General features: G+C 39.4%; 1 protein-coding gene across 2 annotated transcripts in view; it reads right to left on the bottom strand.

Moving 5' to 3' along the window:
* The window catches only part of glyr1 (glyoxylate reductase 1 homolog (Arabidopsis)), a 28,315-nt gene extending 2,837 nt beyond the window's left edge, over positions 1-25,478 (bottom strand). The window contains exons 1-16 of one of the 2 annotated variants that reach the window (XM_042505029.2): positions 25,358-25,478; positions 23,158-23,194; positions 22,966-23,045; positions 22,743-22,881; positions 19,024-19,134; positions 14,476-14,559; positions 11,301-11,354; positions 10,742-10,792; positions 10,511-10,584; positions 9,773-9,872; positions 8,820-8,930; positions 8,618-8,719; positions 7,357-7,519; positions 6,456-6,635; positions 5,309-5,433; positions 30-3,028 (exon numbers count right to left, since the gene is read on the bottom strand). In XM_042505029.2, the coding sequence (XP_042360963.2) occupies positions 2,954-3,028; positions 5,309-5,433; positions 6,456-6,635; positions 7,357-7,519; positions 8,618-8,719; positions 8,820-8,930; positions 9,773-9,872; positions 10,511-10,584; positions 10,742-10,792; positions 11,301-11,354; positions 14,476-14,559; positions 19,024-19,134; positions 22,743-22,881; positions 22,966-23,045; positions 23,158-23,194; positions 25,358-25,395 (1,524 nt within the window). In that variant the 5' untranslated portion in view covers positions 25,396-25,478 and the 3' untranslated portion in view covers positions 30-2,953. The remainder of the gene's footprint in view (positions 1-29; positions 3,029-5,308; positions 5,434-6,455; positions 6,636-7,356; positions 7,520-8,617; positions 8,720-8,819; positions 8,931-9,772; positions 9,873-10,510; positions 10,585-10,741; positions 10,793-11,300; positions 11,355-14,475; positions 14,560-19,023; positions 19,135-22,742; positions 22,882-22,965; positions 23,046-23,157; positions 23,195-25,357) is intronic. The other variant, XM_042505030.2, reaches the window with a different exon arrangement.
* Positions 25,479-26,427: the final 949 nt, after the last annotated feature.

Here is a 26,427-nt window from a genome sequence, read left to right on the forward strand (position 1 = left end):
TTTCTTGCAATTTGTGGGGCATTTCTTACCAAGTTGTCTTTAGCCTTCTCCTCATTTTTTTGGGAAAGAAATCAAACCACCACATTTGCTCACAGTTCAGAATTGCAAGTTTCTGAAAGCAGCACAAGAAAAAAGATGTCATTCCAGGTTTCAAAGGGTTCATCAAATTATGATCATGATATACAGCATATCCAGATTGTTAAGAGGTGTGCTTGGACCCGTTCAGGTATTAATGTATTAGATATTCTGATACACAGACCTGACACCTGCAGCAACAGAACTGGACTCTGCAGAAGTAGGACCTCATCAAAAACCCTCCTGCAGCGTTCACACTATGAACAACAAAACAACAAGCTACATTCATGTTCAATGGAAGCCTCAACTTTTTTTTAGCGCTCCGGAGATACCATGATGCGTCAACCAATCACATGCTTTTGTTTCTAGCTGTGATGTTATTTAGCATGGTTAGTTGGCACTACAGAGAAACCCAGTGATGAGTCCTAAAACCTAGAAACAAGTTAGCATTTCAACATTTCTGGCTCCAATAGGTGTTTTTGAATGTGTTTTTGGTTAGAAGCCTGAAATTAGGTCTGTGGTTAACACAAGCTTTAGAGATTTTCACATTTTGTTCTACAACAAACAGCCCGTCAGTAAATAATTCAATGTGAACTCTGAAGTTTTATGTCTTGAAAAAGGCAGTTCCTAACAAGTGGCTGAATGAGGCTACAGAACGTTATCAAGCTGAACACAGCTTTTATTGGGACAATACTGTGGCTTGTCTATAGCCTAACATTAGCTTCTTCTTCTATGTGTGACTGCATTTAGACTTCAAAAAGGAGGATTATCTTGCTTAACATAAAACATGCAAGTATTATAAATGTTTGTTTGCCACAGAGCTTTTTTCTGCAATGGTCCAAAATGCAATTAAAAGATCCAAGGTGGTTTCTGTAAGGGAACCGCAGTGAGGCAACTTCTGCATCCGCCTACAGAAAACCATCATCTCTGGAATACTTGCAAGCTTTATGTGCATGTGGTGCACACGGGAAGACAATGGGCGATGAAATGCGTTGTTAAAATGAAGCTCAAACATTAATCAAAAGCACAGACATTATTAGGACTATATACAAACTTTAGATGACGTTAAGTCAAGGTGCTTTGTAGCAAGTCGCACACACAAACAAGCTTGTGGCAACGTAACTGCGGTACCGAGCGCATGAGCAACAATGTAGCTGCTAACGCTGTTGTGATGTGGCTCATAATGTGAACACAGCGCAATGAGGTTATGAGGCAGTTATGGACATAAACATTTTAAAGTTAAAACATGTTTTGCAAAGTTCCTATTTTCAACAAAATGCATTTTTTAATAGCAATCCCCCTCATTTTTTTATTCAAGCATAGTGCAGTATGTCTGTGGTGAACGGAATATTTTACAGTGTAAAAATAAAAAATAAACCTATCAGTGCTCTCTGATGACAAACTATGTGTGGAGACCCTGTTTCTAAATGATCTAAAACTGGTTTCCAATATCTGTACTGACATCTTTGTTAATTATGAGCAGACGTTCAGGATGAGTCCGTCATGAGCTAACAGCGGTTGATGTGGCCAATTTAACAGTCACTGTCCAGACCTGAATCAGGCCGTTTACTAACAACTTGGTGAACTTTGTGAAAACCTCTACTACGTAGTCAAGATCGACCCTGACCCTGTCATGTGACCACCTGCTATCCCTCCCTTTTTTAACCCAAAATCTGTTTGAGCCTGACAACAGAAATAAATAATAAAACAGAATTCATGTTAACTCTGATACCGTTACCTTTCCATATTTAGCCCAACTGTTCAGCTGTTTAGTTGTGTGTGTGTGTGTGTGTGTGTCTTGGGGTTAGACTGATGTAGCAGTTTATCAATAATTCCGAGTCCATTAGCTGCTGTGTGCAGAGCTTCAGATGTTGTATTTATTCTACAGATTTCAGTTTCAGTCTTAGACAGTCAAGAAACTATCCACCCACTAACCCACATCTAACTGTTTGATTAGCTTGGTTTTTAATCATGTACTTGTGTCCCATGATGGTCTAAAATTGGCCTTCAAAACCCAGCCACAACTGTTATCTCTAACTACCTGATAAAAACACCGTGGATGTCGGGGCTCAATGATGCCGTTCAGTTAAAATGCAACTCAGAAAGTGGATTCATCTAGTTTCATTGTAATATATTAAAAAACAAACAAAAAAAAACACTGTAAATGAGAACTTTTCCAAACACAAGAATAAAGGGTTTCAAATGTGGAAATCTCAAGTCTTGATGAGAAATATCAATTATTACTGCATTTTAAGGCCTCAACACATCTGTTGCTCTGTCCTTAACCTGTTCAAGAAAGATCATTAACACAAACGTAAAAGCAGAAATCATCTTGTCAAATACAGAAACAAGCCATGGCCAAACTGCACCAAGAAGACCTAAAAAGAAACATAAATAAATACTATTATTGAGAGACTGGAGGGGTTACAATATTAAGGCAATGCAGTGGCATGTTCTTGGTGTTTTCTCTCGTGGAATTCTGGACATTTAAAAGAAAAGCAAAGATCACACTCAATTAAATATACTCAACATTTGCACAGGAATAAAAAAAAAAAACAATCTTCTTTAGGGTTTATGCATCCACAGAACTGCCCCCACAGCTAATTGCAGTAGTACAACCTGATCTGGAGCACTCATACAGCATAGATTCCCCCAGTACAGTCAGTGCAATGCTCAAGGTTGCCTCTAACAAAGGAATTACAACCCCATGACTTTTGGGCAGCTAACATGGCCGGCGCTGTGGCAAAATGAAATAAAACAACTAGAATTTAAAAAAAAACAAAAAAAAAACAACAACAAAAAAACCTCATTACATGACAGGGGAGAAATAAGAAGGGATTAAAGACTGTGTGGTCCAGAGGAGAAGTCACACCTCGCTCTAGTGAATGTAGGCTCTGTAGACTGCAGATATATCGTTGTCTGACTGGTCCAGTGCCTTAGCCCTCTTGTAAACCTGCACAGGAACAGCAAAAACAAAAAGGACTCTGTTGTATTACACATGCTTCACTCCTGTTGTTATTTCAGGTTATGGATTCATTTATTGTTAGAAAGGATTCAATATTACTGCAAGGGGTTAAAAGAACATTTCAATTTTCTGTCAGCACACACAACAGCTTAGAGAGAAATAAAGGTAAAAACGCCTCTGCTTCACGGACGAGGGAGGTGAGGCGGAGATGGGATCCTGGAGCTTCAGTGTTAGGTGAGAGCGAGTTCGGTGTGCCTCTGACTGCTTGTCAGCAGCTGTGACACTTTATAGCTTGTAAAGCTAAAAAAAACTCATAGTTACACAATACAGTAATCTGTGTCCAGTGTTCTAAGTTAGTCTGTTAAATTCTGTAGTGCATCTGCAATGATCATTGTACTCATTTTATGGAAGGTATAGATATTAATCTACTCTGTGCTGCAAGAAAAGGCTCCACTCAGGCTGAGCTGCGGGGGGGCTCACATGTTTGCGCTGCAGTGCTGCTCACACCGACACAGAAATGTCTTGACTCAGTCAATAAACCATTATTTAACCGCTTGGTAAAATGATCATTCCTGTCACTATGTGTGGGACAGCAGTGGGCCTTTATCCTCTGCAAGGAAAAAAAAAAGAAAACAATTTTCCAAATGCCTAAATTGGAAAACGAATACCTAACCAATAAACGAATATTCAAATAGTCAAATATTTTGGTCCAGCCCTATTAAAACCTAACCTCTCCTGTAAATTATTTAAAATAATACATACATTTCACTATTAAAACCTTTAGTACAAGCTAAGGGCTGACATGTTTCCCCGCACCACTTCTTCTTCTCTTTCTTATTTCTTTTGTCTTGCATAAGGCAGGTTTGGCAGAAAGGTCTAGGCCTCTTGGTGTGTCTATGTCTTTAAATGTGCACAGCGATACATGACGATGCTGTGCACAGATGATGATCAGCACTTTTTGCTGCATGATACACACACTTCTCCCTCGGTTGGAGTGGCTGCAGGGTGGCTTTCTCTCTTTATCCAACCCTCTCTCTCGCCACGTTCTTCACTTTCCCTCTCTCTGTCACAGTACCCCCATTTTTCCACCTCTTTATACATGCAAAAGATGTGCCCATTTCATTAAAAACAAACAAAAAAGTAGATATACCACCATGTGGTTGCCTGCACAGCATTCGAGTTGCAGTTTACATCCAATGTCTGTGAAAACACAGCTGCTTCACACACAGAAGATCTCTACAATCAGCACAGTTTCAAGGTGGCTCTTGAGTTGTGACCAAAACATTTTATTTGGTCACCATAAACTTAAAATTTGACCTTTTACCATCAGATTCTAACCATGAAAATGAGATGGAGTGACCTTTACCTTTGAACACCAAATTCTAATCAGCCTGTCATTGAGTCCAAATGAGCATTTCTGTCAAATGTGAATAAATCCCCTCAAGGTGCTCTTGAGGCATCACTTTTACAAGAATTAGACATAAGAAAGGTCACCGTGACCTTGTCCTTTGACCACCAAGATCTAATCCATTCAGCATTGAGTTCCCTCGCACAAAAAATTCCCTCAAGGTGATCTTATGATATCGCTTTCATATTTCATATCAAATGTCAGCACTTCATTTTATCCTGTTAGACATTTGTGTTATGTCATAAGTAGCAAAAGAACTCTTAAGTGATGGCCAAAAACATGTTTTGTGAGGTCACGCCCAGATTCTTATCAGTTTATTCCTCAGTCTTCAGAGTGGATGTTTGTGCCAAATTTGAAGAACTGCCAGAGGACAGTTTCCTCTAGACTGGCTGATACTGTAACATCGTGAATTTGGTTTTCTCATAAGCCAACCAGTGTGGGATTGGTTACAGTTTTCCAGCTGGCAGAATATGTGAAGTCATTAAGCCATTAAGCTCTAGCAAATCTCCTATCAAACCTTTTATCGGCCCTCACTCTTTCTATTAGAAAAGAGCAGTATACCAAACGCCTAGGCAGCACCTTCTGTTTTTTTAAACCCTGAACAGGTCACCAGACTATCACAGGGCTGTCACATAAGCTGCATGCACACTTATATGTTTTCATTTTCAAACACAACGATCATGAAGGGTGTTAGCACCACTTCACAATTACTGTCCGTCGTTGTTTAACATGCTGAAAACACATATCACAATATGAGTGCTGAGTGGAAAGCAGTTTTTGGTCACCAGTTCAAAGGAATAACAGCAATAAAAATATTAAATTTTATTGCTGTACAAAGTAACAACACTGCTCAGTTTTACCTCATTGGCTGCTGCAGCCATTGGGGTTGGATGGTTGGCCATGTCACCCATGGAGATGGCTAGTCTCAGGTCCTTCTGAATATGTTTCAAATAGTAGTCTGGCTTGAAGTTGCCCTGTAAAATATCTGGAAGAGGCAAGAAAAATGGTTATTATTACCCTAACTTCAAAGATATTCTAAATTATTTTTGTTTGAAATTGTCTAACAGTGTTCATGTAAGCAGTTCTCTACAGCCACTCAAAACTTTATCAGGTAACATTGAAAAGGAACAAAAGAAAACCACGAGGAGGGCAATTCAGGATTCAGTATCTCACAATGGTTAGATCTCCTAACATAACAGATGTCACTAGGAAAATAATCAGCTTGGCAAAAACAAACAACAAACAAAAAAAACTTGGAGAACTTAATAAAATGTGTTCAACAATTCTCAGCTCTGTCACAGAGCCTCATGCCACAAAACGGATATAAATGGAAACACAACTGTGTAGCCGGGGAGGGGAAGGAAAAGGAGGAAAGCAGGAAAGGAAAAAGAGAAAAAGAACATCTTAAAAAAGTATAGGTGTGTAGACATAAGCAGAAAGAATTAATAATACCAAACCAGGGGGCACCCGGTGGCTCAGTTTGTAGAGCAGGCACCCCATGTACAAAGATTATGTCCTCACCACAGCGGCTGCAGGTTCAAGTCTTGCCTCAGCCCTTTGCTGCATGTCAACCCCTTCCTCTCTCCCCATTTAACGCTACGTATGTCCTATCATATAAAGGCCATAAAAAAACCTAAAACAATATCTTAAGAAAATAAAAATAATTTTTTATTCCTGCAAACTCTTCCATGAAATGTAACTCATTCCAAGCAACCAAAGCTCTCTTTGCTTGTTTGTTTTTGTTGTCTTTTGTTTGATTTTCTTCTTGTTTTGTCTTCTTTTTTCTTTTTTAAAGTATCTATGTTCATTATTGTTGTTGCTTTCGTACTTTTATCCAATATCTCATCTATATCATATATCATCTATATCATCACTTTGTTGACTTTGTAGTTGATTATACAGTATGTATACACTAAATGGTGAATAAAGGGTTAAAAAAACAAAGATAAGCAGGGTTCAGGTAAGTCAGTACATAAAAAACCTCAGACCTCTTTTGTGTGGACTTACTTTGGCATTTCTGGTCCACAAAGGTGCTGGCCATCTGGCCCTGCGACAGGATATCCAGGAAGGTCTGCTGTGATTGGCCAGTGGCCTGGGCCAGCGTTAGCCCCTCTGCAATGGTGGCCATGAAGCTGCCCTGCACCATGTTGAGGATCAGCATCATCCTCGCCGCATTACCTGCTTCACCTGAAAACACACAAACATTTATAAACACACATAAAAGGAGGGATATGTGACAGTGACCACAGTGAAATAACACTCATCTTTAGTGTGTGTATGTCTAAAGTTGTGTTGGCCTGCAGTAAAGCATTCTGAAACTGAAACACACACTAGACAGGAACCAGAGGGGAGACTACACCATTTACAGCATTACAATCCACTAGTTAGCGAAATAAACAAGGTTCCATAAGGTTTCATTGTGATGTGTTCAAGGTCAGCTCAGTAAAAATGACTACTAGGAAAAGGTAATGACCAAAGAAAAGCAAGCTGGTGCATGGTGCCATGGTGCTTCATTTGTGGTGTGTCATTGCAAAATTACACTGCCAACTACTGGCCTGGCAAGCATACTACATTGTTTTCACTTGTTTTTGCAGATCTGTGTACATGAGGATTTTCACAATGTTATTATATGAACACAGATTTTTTTTTTTTAATGCAAAGGACAGATTTTTCTGGTTTTAGTAGGGCTGTTCTCGTCTAAACGTGGCTTAAAAATTATGTTTTACAGAAGGTTATGCGCTATGCAAAGACCATTAACTCTCTGGAGTCTTTGTTGGTTTCCTGGCAACTGCTCAGAGCCAAGACATAGCCCAGTTGTTGTTAACGTTTAAACTATTGTGAGAGTGTGAACCTAGAACATTTGCCTCACTGAACTGGGAGCTGTCGTGTATCACAGCACCCTACATACCCAGGAAGAAGGAGGTTTTGCCCATGGCCTGAAAGCAGCTGCTGCAATCCTCGTAGACGGTTCTGTCACCAGCTGCCAGGATGACCAGCATCCCGTCATTGGAGAGCTGCTGACTTCCTGCCACTGGAGCCTCCAGGAAACGGCCGCCCCGCAATGTGATTACCTGACATTCAAACATTAAAAAACAGTTTAACCATTAAGGAGAGTTTAGTGTATTTTACTGTGTTCATGTATATGGCATACATTTTGGCAAGATTGTGTATTTTAGTTGAATCAGTGAATTTCCAGCTCAGCTCCTACAATAAGTCTAAAATACACAATGGAAACTCAATTTTTACATTCAGACTGTTAAGTGCAAAAAATGCTCTACTGAAACCCATTCAAACTGACATTTTTGATCCCCCAGCCATCAAAGCATAAAAACATACATTGTATTATTTCTGGATGTCATTCTGGGCTTTTGAATTGGAATTTGTCATTTTTACTATTTTACACCTGATGACGTCATTTTTACCATATTTGACATGTGGAGAAAATAAATGCTATTTCAACTAGTTGCACTGTCACAATCAATGTTGAATCACTGACATATCCCAGACTGTCATCATTAAAAAAAACCCTTGCCTGTAGTACATTGAAAATAATTAAATTTTTGTGGGGGATTTTTCATCTCAAAAACATAATGGCATCATGCAAAAACCTGGCATTAATAATGTATAAAAATCAATGCTGCTGCTAGTTTTGATTATCACACCCCAGGCTGTGATAATCAAAAAATTAATAATCTACTAAGCATATAGCACTTGAAAATATTTTTTTTGTGTGCGTGTGGGAGGGTGGGGTCATCTAAAAAATAAAAGCATCATGAAAAAAACTTGGCATTTAGAGGATTCAAATTTGTATGAATGTTTGATATTTATGATTAGGACTAATGTTGGCAAAAAAATTATGTCAGTGAAAGTAGAAAATAATACTCATGGTAATAACATTTTTTTAAAGCTTGAAGCACATTTGTGTGAAGAGCAATACCAGTGTGTGAAATATTAAAGGGGGCCCTAAGGGTTAATACAGCATTACTTATGATTCTCCAGTGACGATAAAAAACACTGCTGTAAATATTTCAGGTGGATGTGAAAGTTGCAGTCGTTTTAAGGATTCGGAATGGTTCCTGCTGGTAAAACTTTTTTGAAATCAGATATAGTGAGTGACTTTTTCTGGTGTACTTATAATAAAGTTGTGTGTTTGTTGAGTTAGTGTATACCTGTGAGAGTTCTGTGATGGTCTCCGGGTCTACAGTGGACATCTCTATGTAGCATTTGCCCGGCCTGATTCCCTGCAGCACGCCACTGGGTCCCAACACCAACTGGAGAGCAACAAACACACACAGAGGGTTTTTTTTAGCAACAAGCAGGTCATTCACACCTCCACAGGAAGCCATTTATTGTAGCTGAGCTGCTACTCACATCCCTGGCAGCCTTTGGGTCAGAGACACAGGAGAATGTGATATCACACATGGAGGCCACCTCTGCAGGAGTCCGGCCTAACCTGGCGCCCTCCTGGATGAACAGGTCACACTGCAACACAGCAGGCAGGGGTCATTTTCTAAAGCAGCAGCAGCATGCCACACATGATACATCAATGCAGCAAATGCAGCCAATATTGTCATTAAGAATCAAATAAGCGCTGCCAACCTCTGGTTTAATTCATGTCGTGGTGTCTGCAGGGATGCACCAATTTTGAAATTCTGGGCTAATACTGATGTTTAAAATTTAAATCTGGCTTCTGTAATCAAACTCTCCTAATTGTTAATGTACCAAACTGGCTACATGACTGTACAACTCCTTTTCTACCAAAACTATAGCGTGTAAACAGATTTTTTAAACATGGGAAAACCCCCTAAAAATAGGTGATCCTGTCATTTTCCATTGCCAGTAGAGCAGAGTTGTGTACAGTGCCCAGCAGCAGACAATAATGCCTTACTATGTGTGTTTTTTTTCTTCTGACGTGTCATGTTCGACGCCATGGACAGGCGAGAAACTAGTTGGTAAGCAACATGGAAGCCAGAGAAATGTTACTGTGGTTACTATTTTTTTTTTATATTTCTTACTTATTCAGTCAGTCGCTGCCCCGTTGCATCATGCTAGCTAAGGGGAAAAAATTGACACATTAACCCAGGTGTTGAATTTCCATCACAGCAGGAGCTGATAACTATTTGTGTCTACTGCAGAGTCATTTGACCCAGGTGTAATTGCAAATTGTTAACCTTTCCCATTGTATGAAAAAGCCAGATGTTTTGAACAGTGGTAGAGGCAAATAGGGCTGTGTCTACTAGGGACTTTTTTTTCTGAGGCCACCATATTTTTTTATGCTTTTCAATGGGAGGGTCATGTATTGACTCTGTGCTGGACGACAGTACCTTTTCTGCTGTGCGGTTCCACACTGTGACAACATGACCCATTTTCAACAGGTTGGAAACTATACCGCTACCCATCAGCCCCAGACCCAGGAAACCTATCCTGAAGGGCAAAGTCCAAGCACAACAAACAAATCCAAACATGAGCAAGAAATATTTACATTCTTATGTCCACGTAACCCATTAAAAGGTTGGTAACAAAGTCAATAATAGCAATCCTAGGTGTTAAAGAAATACTTAATACAAAATAACCATTTGTAACTGTTAGTTACGCCATGTTACCTTGAATTTGTGAGGAAAACTTTGTTTTTCTCACATGCCTCCACAGAAAATGGCAAACATATTGATATGATTGACTTAGGACCACATTTAACAACAGCAAAACTATATCACAATATCTGTTTACAAACTCACACTACTCGTGCAGTATAATCCAAGTGTCACTCATCCAGCTGTATACTGCATACTTCACAAACACAAGCATTTGCACTAAAAAATAGTTTTGCTGTTGTAAAACATGGTCCCCAATCAATTAATATGTTCTGTATTTTTTGTGCAGGCATGTGAGAAAAACAAGTGTTTCTTCATGAATTCACTGTAACCCTGAATGACTAGTTGATATAAAAATTGTCATTTTGTGGGTGAAGTATTCCTTTAAGCTCATGATCTGTTTTTTTTTGTTAAATGTGGTAAGTCATTTTGATAATGGTGTGTGATGCTGCAGTTAGGATGTGTGAATACCTTTTATCTGTGGGTGTGATGCTGCCATTGATGGCTGTGCTGTCTGCTGCTTGGATAGATGTTGACCCTGTGTCCTGCACATCAAAAATAAAACTGTCAACAAAATATCCCTAAAATTTTATTATTAAAGAAAAAAACACATTAAAATTCAAATGGATAGGTAAAGTAGATCCACTAAAGTTGGAACATTTTAACTGGTTAGTTTTACTCAAAGTTAATGAGATACTTCACCTCTTCAATGATCTTCAGGCGCTTGCTAATGGGTTCCATTGATGATGCTGGCTGTGGACAGTAAGCAAACAGACAGAAGTGACCAAAATTCTCTTCATACATCCCACTGTAACACCTATTTCACATTACAGTCACTACATTAAAGATAAACAATGCAGGATGTTCCCCACAAACTATGTATGGACTCATACAGCAGTAATCCCTCTCAGTTATCACTAATGACCCACTCTCTCTGTGTGTAGAGGTGTATCTGCAGGGACTCAGCCCTCCGCCTGGATATTGTTATTTCTTCCAAATTCTCTACAGTCAGGACTGTATGTCCCAAAGACAGGTAAAGATCTTTATGAGTACTGACTAAATCAGAGCCAGGCCGACATTCTCAGAAGAAAACATGAAAACAACTTTACGGAGTCTCAGATTTGTTAACAAACAAGATCAAACATGAAAAGCTGATAGGACAATATAAAACTCAAACCTAAAACTAATCCAGATGCAAAACAAGAGAAGAGAAAATATTATAGAACGCAAGTGTCAAAATACTGAGCATGATTCCTCTTACCTTCTCAGACTGGCTGAGTAGGAAGTGATGGAAATGTGGGTCATCTTTCACCGGCTGAAACAGAAGTAGAGTTCATTATGACAGCGTTCTCTTTGCTTATGTAGCGACACCTGAGTGCAGAAAGCATTAAGTCCACACCACACCATGCTGACACTTCAGGGCTCCCACCATGCTCCTGACACAAACTGACACAATTTTCAGGAATTTTGATTCCATACATGGCCTATAAATCAAGTTTTGCCCTTGATTTTTAATGATGAAAGGCTAATCAGCATCCCCAAATGTCTCTAAAGGCCCTGACACACCAAGCCGACAGTCGGCTGTAGGTCAATGTTGGAGTGTGCGTGGCCCTCGCCCATGCAGTGTGTCCCGCACCATTGGCTCTTGACTCAACTACATGAATGTTGAATTGGCAGTGGCACCTGACTTGTTATGAAATGACTCTGACTTGCATTGCAGCTTAACACATGGGAAGAGAAACAGAAGTGAAAAATGTAAACAAACTGCCAAAGTCGAGAGGATGCGAGGTCAAAACAAACTTGTTCTATAAGTTGATCGTTTTTCTCCTGCCATGAGTATATTTTGGCAGAAAAATTTCCTGATAGTTTGTGTTGTTAGCAAATCTGCTTTGTACTTTCAACATTAGATTGTTTTGTTAATTTGCTAACTGGCTAACTAGCATCAAGGTGATCTTCCTGTTTCATTTTTTAAATGGTAAAGACAGATGACCGCCATCTGCTAGTATAGGGGGGTTTCCTCTCATGCAGGCGTACGAACATACGTGCTGGTTGGCCACGAGTTTGGTGTGCTCATGTTCTAGCTTTTGGCTGAGACACTGCAACGTGAGGGGGGCTTATGTCGTCACTAATTCTCTAATTTCGGTTTGGTGTGTCTGGGTCTTAATTCCCCAAATACATTAAACAAGTCTCTTAAAACTCTACAATGTCAAAGAACTCCACATGGGTGAGAACCTTGTATGTGTTCAACTGATGTACTCATCAATCAGGTTAAAAAGCCAACAGCAAGTTATTTTTTATTTACTGACCTTTAGAATACTTACACCAACACAGAGCAAGAAGAACAAAGTTTTATGTTAAAAACAACTAGAAAAAAATCTACATGCTTTATGTAATGTATGAGATCAGTGGCCTCTGATTTGACAATTACAGGTGAATTGCATTCATTACTCTACACTTCTATGCTTATCACTGGCTCATATCCTGCAGTGAGTGTAAATGTAGTATAAGGTAATCAAAACCAAAACGTGTTAGCACGTCACAAAGTGAGAGAACTAACTTTTGCGTTTTATCTGTAACAGAATGGCTCAGTGTGAGTCCTTTGCAAATAGATGGCTTTTGACTTCAATGCATCAGGTGCTTGCATCTCTATTAATATAATCAGCTTAACGCACAACACCAGTCCCTGGCAGATTCTCTTCATGCTGTTCTACTTCTATTTTGGCCCACAAACATACAGACACATCAACAGGATTTCTGTCGTTTAGGTTTCTGAAAGCAGTAAAATTGCCAGATGAAAGAAGGAAATGAGCTTCTGTTTCCAAATCAGCAGACCATAAAGAGAGCCGAGGGCTACAGCAGCTCTCTGCTGGCTGACTGTGCTGTACTGACACACTAACTTTATTCAAAAAAGGTACACATCAAGGCAATACATGCTTTCCTCTATGAATTACGTCTACTTTAAAAAAATACTGTTCTTTCTGAATCACAGTACATGTTTTGATGCTGTTTTGGAATTCCAAAGTTGTGTTAGAACTGCAGCAGCACATTGGCCACTGTCGAGGTTTGTGAAAATGTTTTTATTAGGCTTGGGAGGTATCATGGTATTACATTATACCAGGTATATTTAGAAATCCCAAAGGTATGTTTTTCAATACCGTCATAAATCCATGGGGCTCCTCTTTCGATTAAACTCACTGTGTGTAGTGCACAGCACACACCACCAGAGCTCAGTCTCTGGTCTCTATCAGTGGAACAGACAGCTGAGCCTAAAGACACAGTGGTGGTGGGAGAAGTAACAGGACTGTAAACAGCCGGTGGCCAGCAGACGGAGAGACTGTGGGGAATAACATGATTTTTTTTTACATCTATTTTACTTTGACCAAACCAGAGCTGGTGATTGTTGGAACAGTGGACTTGTTAACTAGCTTCCTAAAAAGAGTAACTACGATGGTTTGGGTGAGTTTTATTTTGTTTCTTTTGAGTTTGAACAAAGTGTGTTTTATGATGGGTTAACATAGCAATTAAGCCTCGTCAGTCTCCCGTTATCGAGAGAAAACTGAATTCAAAAAGTGTACAGTTCTCTATTTAATACAGAAAATAGGTGTGCGAATATTACTTTTCTTAACATTTTGTGGGTTTCTATTGTGTATTTATTAGTGAGGAAAGTTGAAATTAAGAAGCACACTTGACATCTGGGGCAGGGACAGTAGCACCACTAGCACTGTACGTAGATCAACCGTTGGGAGTGCATTTTCTTCACACACACACATTTTTTCAGGAAAACATCGATTTTCAACCAGATCTGTGTCATGGTACTAGGTCCTGAATGAACTGTGTTTGCCTTACAGCTGTGCTGCGAGTGCCAAGACCCCCCCCCCCCCAACCAATGCACTGGCCAAAGTCCATCGGATAACATGAAAACATAACTGGGACCTTTGTTTCATTTTTATCTTTCCTTTTTTTATTTGCCTTACATGTTCAAAATTAATATCAATCCATCCATCCCTGCTGGCAAATGAGAAGGGAGTTTCAGGCACTCGTAACATGAAGCTTAGTCTGTCTGACACAGAGCTGGTTGCAAATCGGCAGCATTTCTTTCAGAGCACTGCATTCAGGGTTGTCGTCAATCCTGATCCCGACGAGCAGGTTAGCTCTCATTACTTCTGAACACTCATAGAAAGCAGGAAGCCTGTCAGGAAATCACACATTTCTAGGTCAACTCAGTCAAACCTCTGTCTCCTTTTGAGCCTCCACTTACAGAGTCAGTGACCATTTTAACAGCACACGCCAAACAAAGAGTTTGAGTAGTCAGGAGTGAGCACCAAACAGGTCAGAAGGGAAAGGTCTGCAGTTGCTGGTGATTAAAGCCAAAGCTTAAGGTCAGGTAGAAAAAAAAGCAAGGCAAGGCAGGCTTGTTGGGAAGGGGGTTCACCTACACTGCTTTCCCATTTGAATCCTGAGCCAGGTCCAGCCCCCAGCCTCTCAAGAGTGGACGGCTCGGGGTCAGAGTCAGTTAAGTCCTTAAGGAGGAGAGAGACACATATTCACCTTTTAATTCAAAAGGGTGAATTTTTTAAAGGACCATGTCCGCTGTAGTGGGGGTTTTCGGTCTTGTACTAAGGAGACAGTGTTGAGGGCCAAATATTAAATTCTACTGATTTCCACCTTACTGGGGTAGAGGCAGAAATCTCACATAGACCTGGACGAATAAAACCAAACTGATCTGCAGGGACAGATGCCACTAGAGATGAGAGAAAAAATGGGTGAACCAAACCTTAAAGTAAGGGTGAGAAATGTGGTATAACCCTTAGAGCTGGCTTTAATATTACACACACTTGTATCACTCTGTGCACAAAATGAGCTTTTCAAAATCAAGGTTTAAGAAAAAAAAATCATCTTCTACTTTCATTGAGTTATTTTATTTCACCAACATGCAATGTTTTTGTCATGATCCAACTATGTTTTTAGATTAAAAATAAAAATATTATTTTCAATATACTACATTCATATACATACGACAGCGGAGCACCTTCTCCAACAGACTGATTCAGCTTCGCTGTCGAAAGGACAGATACAGGAAATCTTTCCTGCCACAAGCCATCCACCTGTACAATAACTCACCTCTGTCTGCTCTTTAAACTCCGGTCTTAGCTCCATGTCACTCTACACTGCTGACTTTATTTTTATTTATTCAGATACTGTTCCGCACTTTACACATGTATATATGTATATATGTACAGTCTCTTAGTTTTTTAGTTTTTTTGAGCGTATTCCTTTATATTCTATTAATAATGTGTGCTCTTTATTCTCTTGTTCTTACTGCATGGCGCTGCTACACCCCAATTTCTCAGTTTTGAGATCAATAAAGTATATCTATCTATCTATCTATCTATCTATCTATCTATCTATCTATCTATCTATCTATCTATCTATCTATCTATCTATTCAAAGTAGATTAGCTGGATAATCACAGCCTGGGATACGTCAATGATTTGCAGCAACATTGATTGTGACAGTGAACCAAGGAAAATAGCATGTATTTTCTCTATATGCAGGATATGGTAAAAATTATGTCATCAGGTGAAAACTTGTAAAAATGACAAACTCCAACGCAAAAGAACGCAGAATGACACCCAGAAATAATAGTACATGTTTTTATGCTTTGATGGCTGTGGGATCGAAATCTGCAGTTTGAATGGATTTCAATGGAGCATTTTTTTAACCTTAACAGTCTAAATGTAAGAATTGTGTTTACACTACCATATGCATGAACACAGCCAAAATTAACAAAAAATGAAGAATGAAAAGCATGTAAAATGCACCAAACACTGCCTCAGGGTTAAAACATCATAAGCTCCTCAGCTTCTGCTGCTTAACATGGCCTTCTTAAAGCTGTCAAAATCAAGGTGGAAACTCCAAGTTTATGAGGTCAAGTTAATTATTAATTACTAGTTAAGTTATTTTCTCAATTACCAAGAACTAAAATACTAGAGGGTTTTGCAAACCAGACACTTTGAATTCATGTCACTTTAATGACAATCAACCAGAGGCTAGAATAGAATAGGGTTGCACAATTAATCTAAATATTTTTAAAATCAAAAGCCCAAAGTGCAGTACCAAAAGCACAGGAATTGCAATTCCTTGATGAAGTTAAAATGTGTCATGGCATACGATTATAGATGAAGCACTGTGTTGCCCCGATCTACAATGTTTCTACAGTACCCCAGACTGGACAACCCAAACACTGGTTCTACATAGGGACATTAATGCTTTTGTGTTGGCCACAGTAGTTAGCAGCCCATTAGCATTGAGCTGCATTAAAAACCACCAATTTCCATCATGACACAGATTTATTCAGTTTTTTTTTTTTTTTCTTACTGGTCTAAAGTCACCTGGGGTCTCATTTATTAACAGTGCATACACACAAAAAGAGCCCTGAAAGGGATGAACACCACTTCCAACACAAAAGTTGTGATCTATAAAAACAAACTTGTTGGGAGAATGTGCACACCTGTAGGAAACTGACCCATGAGTGCGCACATTTTGGAGGCGAGAAATTTGACACAGACGGCCAGATTGCTCAAATTAAATGTGAGAGGCAGGATTTCACGTATAATGATGCCTTTCAATCACACATGAAATGTTGCCTAACAGCATGAGTTACTTATAGATCAACTTTATCATAAACATTTTGTCCAGCCATTTTATTTGTGCTACTAGTAGTGAGCCTTTCAGTTGTAAAAATTATCAGACAACTTAAATCCTGCATTGAATTCGGCACGTTATTTTATCAGCACTGTATCACCATCACAACCCCCCTGAGGCGCAGAGGAGATGGCCGGACTGTGAGGTGCAGCCGACACTCAGCTGTTAAACGCATCTCAGACGGTGAAATGTGCACATGATATGGCATTAGGTAATTGCAAAACAGCGCGTCGACATTGTTAAATAATATCTTCTGATACTGATCATACATAACACCAAGTCCAATTGTATTTTTTGTGTTTGAAATCAATGCAGTGAACATGACTGTGTGCACAGAGCCCACTGGAGACATCAGCCACAGCGATGTCTCCACACACACACTCATCCTCCCTGTTACCTCACATACAGTACATCTTCATCACGTGCACATATGAACTCTGTAAATTAGTCAAGTCTGGAAAAAAAGCCAGTGGCCGCTCTCGCACAGTCACTGCACTCCATATTCTCACTGTGAGTCCAAATCGAAATACAGGCTCAGTTCACAACAACAAATGTCACTCCCCTGTGTTCAATTATTAGTCTTTCATCCTGAAATGATCTCCCACAGTCGATGATACCAATGATTGTAGTGATCATTTTGGCAAGCTGTGAAACAATCAGTGTGTTGCTGTAAACTGTGGTGACACTCAGCTCCCGTGATTCGCTGTGAGGATCCATTGATCAGCCGGCTAATTGACATTCATGAGGTGCTTTTCTGGTTGAATATGAGGCTGACCCACCTGCATACAATTCCAAGTTGATTTAAGATCTATAAAAGGAAACTGTGGACTGACAGGTGTAAGTACAGTTTTATAAATAAGAATATTTTTCAGTGCAAGCAATTTTCAGCTTTTGTTCGCGTGTTCACTTTTACTATGAATCCTACGCAGTTTTATAAATGAGACCCCTGGTTCATTTGCTTTGAAGAGGAAAATAACTCTGTGTATAATCCAGCTCACTGTAAACATCTCCTGAACAATGGAAGGAAATGTGAAGAGTTTTTTGCTATCAGCAATCATCACCATAAGATTGTTTTTTCGCAATGGGAACTTCAAACTCAACCTCAACTTTTAAGAACCCTGTAAGGCTTTTACTACCAGGTTCTTCAAGTGTTTCTGCTGCATTTTACCAAAGTTTCATCTTTTAGTTAGTGACTCAAGCTCTCTGAATGATGTCCTCTAACAAATACTAAGGAGGACCTGCAAATACCGTTTGTTCTGGTCCATTCACATGCTGCAGTTAAATCATTTCTTGTGATGTGACATCGCATTTGCCTGACCAGTCACAATCGCCATCGCTGGCAACCCCTGACCATGAAAAAGAGAGAGATAACTCGTTGCTCTGTAAGCTATAATCAGACAAAAGGTCAAAAACTTGTGTCGGCTGATCATGGAAAATGGGAAACAGCATGAAATCCAGACACCCCAAAATTGTGAAAATCGAGGAGGAAATTACATTTAAAAAGCCTTCATTATAGTGGCCAGATCACCGAAAAAGCCAACATGTTAGGAAGCCATCACGTCATCATCTGGGTCACATTATGGCTTCCTACTGGTTCTGGTTCCCATTTAAAGAGATAGCTGCTATAATAAAGGTTTTTTTTAATGTAGTGTCCCCCCTCATTTTTCAAATTTTTGGAGTGCTTGGATTTCCTTCCTGTTTAAACCCTGACAGTACCTAGAACCTGGATTTATTAAAATACTTTGACCAGTGCCCAAGTTTAGTTCCAGAGTTTCCTCAAAGCACAGGAGAGCAGTAGCAACAGACTAGTTCACTGGTACCAGGAGTCGGGATGGCTTAACACTTCAGGGAGAGCCCCAGTTCTCACTTTATTTTATTAGACTCAAAAGTTATATGTGTTTTAACACTGCAATACTAAGCAGGGATGCGATCACCGCAAATTGTAATCCATTAAATGCAGATTGCAGATTTAGGGGATGAAATTTCATCAGATTGCTTTGTGGTGAAAGCTCATGCCTGGAACAGAATTCGACATCAGATCTCTTTCTCAAGTTGACAGTCCCTAGTGTCAGTGAAAGGGTCTGTGCATGGCTCAGTGCAATAAGGTGGGAAAGATGGGGTTCAGACTCATTAAACATCTGGAAACCAGTGTCCTTCTCTTTGCTTTACTTTTTACAAGCCCCATTTTGCTTTGTTTTGTAAATGTTGTTTATTTTAAGGTAAACTATTTAAGTAATGCTTGACAGGACAATGGTTTAACTTGTAAGTGTCCTACTGACCTTCTCAGACGGGTCCTTCAGGGCACTGAGATCCTCATCATCTTCCTCCAGTATTTTCAGTGGCTTGTTTGAAGTCTTCTTTCCCTTTGAGTCTCCTTTGCTGTCCAAGTTCTGTTAAAAACACAGATCACTTTAGTTCACCCTGGTACGTTTAAAACTTTGGAAAATCTGATTACTACAACTCAATCAAGCTTCTATTTCCCTTATATTGAAAAAGAATAAAGATCCCCTTGGCTGCTCCTCATACCGACCAATCTGCTTTTTAAATGTGGATTTCAAGCTGCTGTCCAAAATGCTCACATCGTGCTTAGAAAATGTGTTACCAACCATCATCTCTCGTGACCAAACCGGCTTTATTAAGAACAGGCACTTTTTTTTAACTTAAGACATCTTTTTAACACAGTCTACTATCCTCCCACACCCTCTGTACCAGAAGCTGTGATATCCTTAGATGCAGAGAAGGCTTTTGACCGGGTGGAGTGGAAGTATCTTTTCTACACCTTGGAGAAGTTTGGCTTTGGTGGAAGTTTTATTGCATAGGTGAAGCTATTGTATTCATCCCCCCTAGCCTCAGTGAAGACTAATAACACCCAGTCAGTATACTTCCCTCTCCATCGCTCTACCTGGCAGGGTTGTCCCTCGAGTCCTCTTTGATTTGCTTTAGCCATCGAACCCCTGTCTATCGCGCTTCCTTGTGACCCCCGTATTACAGGTGTCTTCAGGAATGGACTGGAACAGAGAGTCTCGCTTTATGCTGATGATCTTCTCCTTTATATTTCTAATTTTTCAGTGTCTATCCCTGCGATTCTTACCATTTTTGACTCATTTGGTGCTAAAAATTAAAATTAAATTGAAATAAAAGCGAATTATTTCCATGAAATAAGGCTGCTTATGAGTACCCACTACGTAGCCTGCCATTTAAGATTTCAAAGCACTGCTTCACTTATCTAGGAGTTCAGGTAACTGACAAGTTTAGAGACCTATATAAAGCTAATTTTGCTCCCCTTCTGATTCGTGTCCAAGAAGACTTTGACCAATGGTCAGTACTGAATCTATCGTTAGTCGCCCAAATCAATTCCAATAAGATGAACACTCTCCCCAAATTCTTATATTTTTTTCAATGTATGCCTATTTTTCTCACTAAATTTTTTTTCGGTAGAATTGATACCATTATTTTAGAATTTATTTGGAATAAAAAACCTCCAAGGATAAGAAAACAGTTTTTACAGAGGCCAAAGGTGCTGGGGGGAATGGCTCTACTGAATTGTAGGTTTTACTATTGGGCCGCCAATCTTAGAATAATGCAATTCTGGCTACAGTATGATACAGCCACCGCCCCTCCTATCTGGCTTAAAATGGAAGATGCCTCCTGTGGTCCAGTCTCATTTCCAGCATTAGTTCATACACCCATTAAGAGTTCCTGTTCAGACTTCACAAAAAATGTAAGTGTCAAAACAACATTAAGAATCTGGAGTCAGTTCAGACGTCATTTTGGTCTTCAGTCATATTCTACATTAGCCCCAATAACTGCAAACCATGTCTTTCCTCTATCTTTGATAGATGGTGCATTTACAATTTGGTCCACCCTAGGCATTAAATCAATCAAAGACCTATATTTTAATAATGCCTTTGCATATTTTCAACAACTAAGCAACATTTCTTTAAATATCTTCAGGTCCGTAGTTTTGTTAGCAGTAGGTTCCCTCAGTTTCCTAATTTACCCACTGACTCCTTAAACATTATTAAAAAACTTTGGGAAGTGGATCTGGGAGAGGAGATTCCTGAGGAAGTTTGGGAGGATATCCTTGAAAAAGTACACAAATCATCTATCTGTGCAAAACATTGGCTGATCCAGTGCGAAATTTTACATTGCACCCATTTCACAAAGCTCAGGCTCTCTAAGGTATACACACATGTGGACCCAACTTGTGACCGGTGCCGCCAAGCACCAGCAAGCCATGTACACAAGTTCTGGTCTTGCCCTGCGTTAGACACCTACTGGGGAGAAATCGCTGGATCAATTTCGAGGGTTACTGGGAGATCTGTAGAGCTTAACGCTATGATTGCACTATTCAGTGTAACCCCACCCACAGTGCCAGTCTCCCCATTGAAGCAAACTTTACAGCCTTTGTCACGCTTTTAGCCAGGCGCCTGATATTACTTAAGTGGAAGTCTCCGAAACCCCCTTCACACACTCTTTGGATAGGGGATGTCCTTAATTTTGCCAAGCTAGAAAGAATCAGGTGCATAATGAAAGGCTTGCTGAGGAAGTTTTACATGACGTGGGACCCCTTTTTCAAACATGTTCAAGAGCTGGACTTTCCAGATATCCCAGAATGATTGATCATGTATTTAAGAGACATTAAATTGTGATATGACAGAAAGTTGTCCAACCAACAACAGTTATTTCACGTTTGTTTTTGGTTTGTTTGTTTTGTTGTTGTTGTTGCTTTTTTACTCAGGCCACTTATCTTAACTGATTTTTAAGTTTAAGTTTTTGTTTTTTGTCTGGGTGCTGATTTGATTTGTAGTATTTGTCTTGTCCTGTCTTGGTTTTGTAGTGCCTTTTCTTTCACTTGCTACAGATACTTTTGTTAAATCCCCTTTAGTTTGACTCATTATTACTTTCTTTTTGTACTGTCCTTAACTGTCTTGTTTGAAAAATTCAATAAACAGATTTGGGAAAACACAGATCATCAGATGATCATTTTTTGCTGCTGTTTTTGCAAGTTGAGATAGTTCTCAGCAGTTTGATAAATGAATGTGATTTTAAACTAATCTTGTCCAAAAAGGTTACAAATACACTGAGAAAAAGAGCTAACTGAATTCCAGGATGTTGAATTCACCTGTTCTGGCGAGCAGATGGCCGAAACAAAGACCCTAGCCTCATTCCCACTGCACAAAAACCTGCTAACACCTGCTAACATTGGGCTGTTTGATGCAATGGGAATGCGTACAATCGGCATTCACATCCGGGTCAAATGACTCTGCAGTAGACACAGGTTTTTATCACCTTTGGCTCCGACTGGCATTGATGGGAACACAACACCCGGGTGAACGCAGTAATTTCAGCTCCTTAACCAACGAGATGCAATGACGTGCCCTCACTAATAACTGTCCATCTCCTCCAAAGCAGCACTAAAATACAGATCCAAATACATCTGCACTGAGTTTGAAAGGGGGACTTAATTAGAAAGAGATACATAATGAGTAGAAACCACTGAAAAGTTTTCAAAGATCTCTGTTCCTGCCGCTGTCACCTGTTTACCTGTTCTGTTACCTGTCTGTGACGTTGCACGGACACACCAACAAGACAACGCACACACATACACAAGCCAGCTGACAGAGGGGCAGACTGTCAGAAGTTCAGTGGCTGTAGGAATACAGACATTTAGCAAGTTTACCCGCATTTAATAAAAAGCGTGTGCACCCACTAATTGCGGTGGGAATGACGTACATGTGTCCACTCCAATGAACACATGGTGATACTGAAGGTGAGACCTAGCAGGACTCACTGAGAAAAGTCTCACTAATTAGTTACTAAGTCATTCTATCAACTTCCATATTGGAAACAAGAATGTTCCACATGTGTGTTTGTACAAACTATAGAAAAAGCAAAGGAATTAGTTATTTCTGATGACGAGAGAAAAGCACAATCTATCGAGACGTGTTAATTACATCTCAGATGCTGGACTGTGTGTTATGGGACATCTCCTCACCTGTTCTTTCCCCTTTGCTTTCTTTAGGAAGTCCTCCACTGCATCCACCGCCTGCTGGAAGCGCTTTCCTTTGTTTATCTTGATCATCTCCTCTTTGTGGGCATGGTAGGGCTTCAGCTGTTCTACTTTAATCCAGGCACTGTACAGGCACACACATACACAGTTCTTACACGTGTGTAGGAGAAGGATCAGTTACAACAGGTGCCTCACCATCCATACTTACTGGTCTTCAGTTCCAAAGAATTTCACAAAATGGCATTTTTTGCCCCTGGGCTTTTTCAGGTCCTTAGGAGGGCTTACTACCTGCAATGGGAATAAATACAGTTCCAACATTAATGCAGCATTTGTCATGTTGTGTTAAACATGTTGTGCTATTCAGCCTTGAACCAGCTTTTGGCATGTTTCAATTTCTCACCTTCCCTGGCCATGGTGGATAACGACCAAGCTTCCCCCTGAAAGAAGAGTGCTGCTTTTAGCCTGGTATACATCGTTATTGCTCTTACAGACAAACATTACAACACACTCTATGAAGATAATTCTGGCGATTCCCCAGGTCTAATTTTGTGACCAGCAGGGACCTGGCTTTGAAATGCACTTCTGCGGAGTTCCAATCACCAACATCTGCATTCACTTCAAGGGTGTACCATATCATATTTTTTACACTATCACGATACAATTTTAAATATGATAAGAAGTGTTCATACCATGATATTGGCAACATTTTAACTTGTTAACATAATGACGTCATACCACACAGCTACAACAACCAAGGTTGAAAGAAAAGTTGCTACTGGCTCCACAGTGGAGGATTTCGTTCTGAGCGGCTTCAGTCGTGTGGAATCAGTGGCGTTGTTAGGCCTGCATGTCCCGAATGTTTTGTAAACAGCCCTGGACTTTTTCGTCTCTTTCAGTATGATAATTGTCAACTTCATTACACGGTATACTTTAAAAAGTAAAACAATGCAACTCTAGGAAAGTAAAAATATTTTGAGGAAAATTATATCGTGTCTGTATCAAAACTAAAGCTGTCCAAGAGACTCACCAGTATAAAAAACCCGAAAACTACCCTCTTGCTGCAAGACTGCAAATATTGAGCAATGTGGAACAGCAGCACAGTGGAACAGGACAACTATAGGACAATACAGAGCTAAATACAGAGAACTGACAAAAAAAGATCATGTTTAAGCATAATACAGTAATAGTGGACTGATACCTCACATAGAGAGACAGGCTGTGGTAGGTGTTAATGATAAACGAATTGTTTTGTTTGTGTTGACAGGGTTGTACTTGTTCTTTTTGTCTCTCTTTGTTTGTAGTTATGCCCCCAAAAATTGTAGAAATTAGTGATGTACAGATCATTGGCCTGGACGATTATTGGGACAGACATTTTGCCGATTATCTGTATAGGTATTTTAATATAATGATTGCTAATAAAATTAATTAAAAAGTGCAAATTAAGTGTGCATGGGAGCAACTTTGGAAAACCTCAGGAAGCTATTTCAATTTATATTTTAACTCGACTTTATAAAAAAAGTTGCTGGGAGCTTGCTTTATAGTGTTGAACATTTCAGTATTAACAGATTAAACATTTGCTGAAGGCATTTAAACGAACTTTTATGTTGGAGTTTGTTGAATTCTAAATTCTAAATATGGACAGTCAAATTTCCATTTGCACTGTAAATGCATAACAGTTTCAAATATTGATATAAACTACTAATAATTGATATCGGTCCTGAAAAACACATCGGTCGACCCCGAGTAAAAATATTCTCTTTTGCCTCGGTACATGATTTTGCTGTGTTTTGAGAGATGTATCATCAACTACTGGACCTCACATTCACACAGCTGTCAAATGTAAATTTGAATTGAATTAAACCGAATCCGTCTTTAGCTTTAATTTAACAAGATTTCGCAATGCGTGTTGCTAAAATTTCAAGGCCACTAGCCCCAGTTTCGTGTATGTCCTGTCACTTTGCAGTCCATCATGAGCGATACAAACTGTGCTACAAGGCAAACACGAGACGAGCAGTTTGACGTTGTTCTCGACACAAATAAGTTTTCTATCTGGGTTCTACTGACCCAAATTCAGACTCGAAGAGGAACCTGTAAATAATTACAGACAGTCAACAGAGAGAGAGCAACAGTTAACACGGAAGACAAGCAAATGTGAAGCTATCGACAGTTAGCCAGATATCCGCTTATGCTACGGTGCTAGCGAAGCTCGTCACAGATCACAACATTTCAACTATGCTGCAAATTGAAAGTATTCGGTGAAGCTTTACACGTAAACGCGTCGGTGCAAGCACGGACATTAAGAAAGACTCGTACTACCCGGGGACAAAAAGCCTTTGTTCGGTGTACCGTCAAATCTTTTGTGAGTTTTCCGTTAGCTAGTGACGTTAGCTAACGACGGCTGCTGGCTGAGTCAGCTTGGCTAGCAATTTGTTTGGGTTGACCATCAACTAACCGAGTACGAAAACACTTGCATTTATCACGTCTGGTTAACAACGACATGCATCATTAACGCTGAACTAACTCATAAAACATAGTCGTAAGGAGTGCGAGATGATTTGGCAGCAGCAGAGGCGTTTGACAGTGTTTAAAGGTTATCTCACCACACTAGGTCCCCGATCCTCAAATGCACCGTCGCCATCTTACAACTTTAATAAAACGTCGCACTGAATGAGAGGAAAAGACAACACACACCCACTAATCACATGTGAGGACAAGCCCTTCCTCTCCATCTAACATCCGCAACTCTCTTTATCACTTTTCATATAGATGAAAACTACGTTCCAACGAGCCTAAACATACAACACTTATAAATAGTAAATATGTTTAATATTTCAAGAACTGAACGCCAAAAAGAAGGAAATTACTTTATCATTAAACCAACAGAAAAGCAGACGCAATGGCAAATCTAAAGCCCACTTATGAATACGTTTATAAAGTAAAGTTATATTATATTTGAGTATAATATTTGGCCAGCTTTTAATATTAAATGAGATCCGTTTCTATTTCTGTATCATAAGTGTTTCTATGTTTAGCTCTTTTTCTCAGGACCTACTGCCACCCACTGGCGGGAGGATGACCATCTGCACTGCTGCTCTCTGTGTGAGTTCAGCTCACCCTGCTGTTTCATTTGGTGTCTACTCTGAGTAAAAGGTTTGACCCTTTGAAAGCTGGAGTGACATCATTTTTCTTGTGTGGCTTTCAGGTGCCTTCCACAAACATTTAATCCTTTAAATAGTTATTGGCCATTTTTTAACCTTATTTAGCCCTTTAATGCCTTCATCAACATCTGTTCTCCTGTGTTGCATTCTGATGTTCACAACTATTTTAACCTCTGAAACCTGAGAAAATTGGTTTGATTTCTTTAAAAAAAAACTTAGCACGAAATGCCTTACAAACTGCAATAAGTGAAAGGTGACAAGGAAATGGTCAGCAAATTAAATGTAGGGGGTCATTAAATTTGATAAAAAATGAGGGGAAATATATATATATATATATATATATATATATATATATATATATATATATATATATATATATATATATATATATATTTCTCTGAATTACATATTTAAAATTCTCCAATTTTCAAATTATTTTCTTCAGCACTTTCTTTAGGTCATTTTTTCTTTCCTTTTTATGCTTTACTTAACTCCCTTTTCCCCTGTTGCTT

The sequence above is a fragment of the Plectropomus leopardus genome, chromosome 18 (assembly GCF_026936395.1).
Source record: "Plectropomus leopardus strain MGB_pleo_1.0 chromosome 18, ASM2693639v1, whole genome shotgun sequence".
In the NCBI taxonomy this organism is placed as follows: domain Eukaryota; kingdom Metazoa; phylum Chordata; class Actinopteri; order Perciformes; family Serranidae; genus Plectropomus; species Plectropomus leopardus.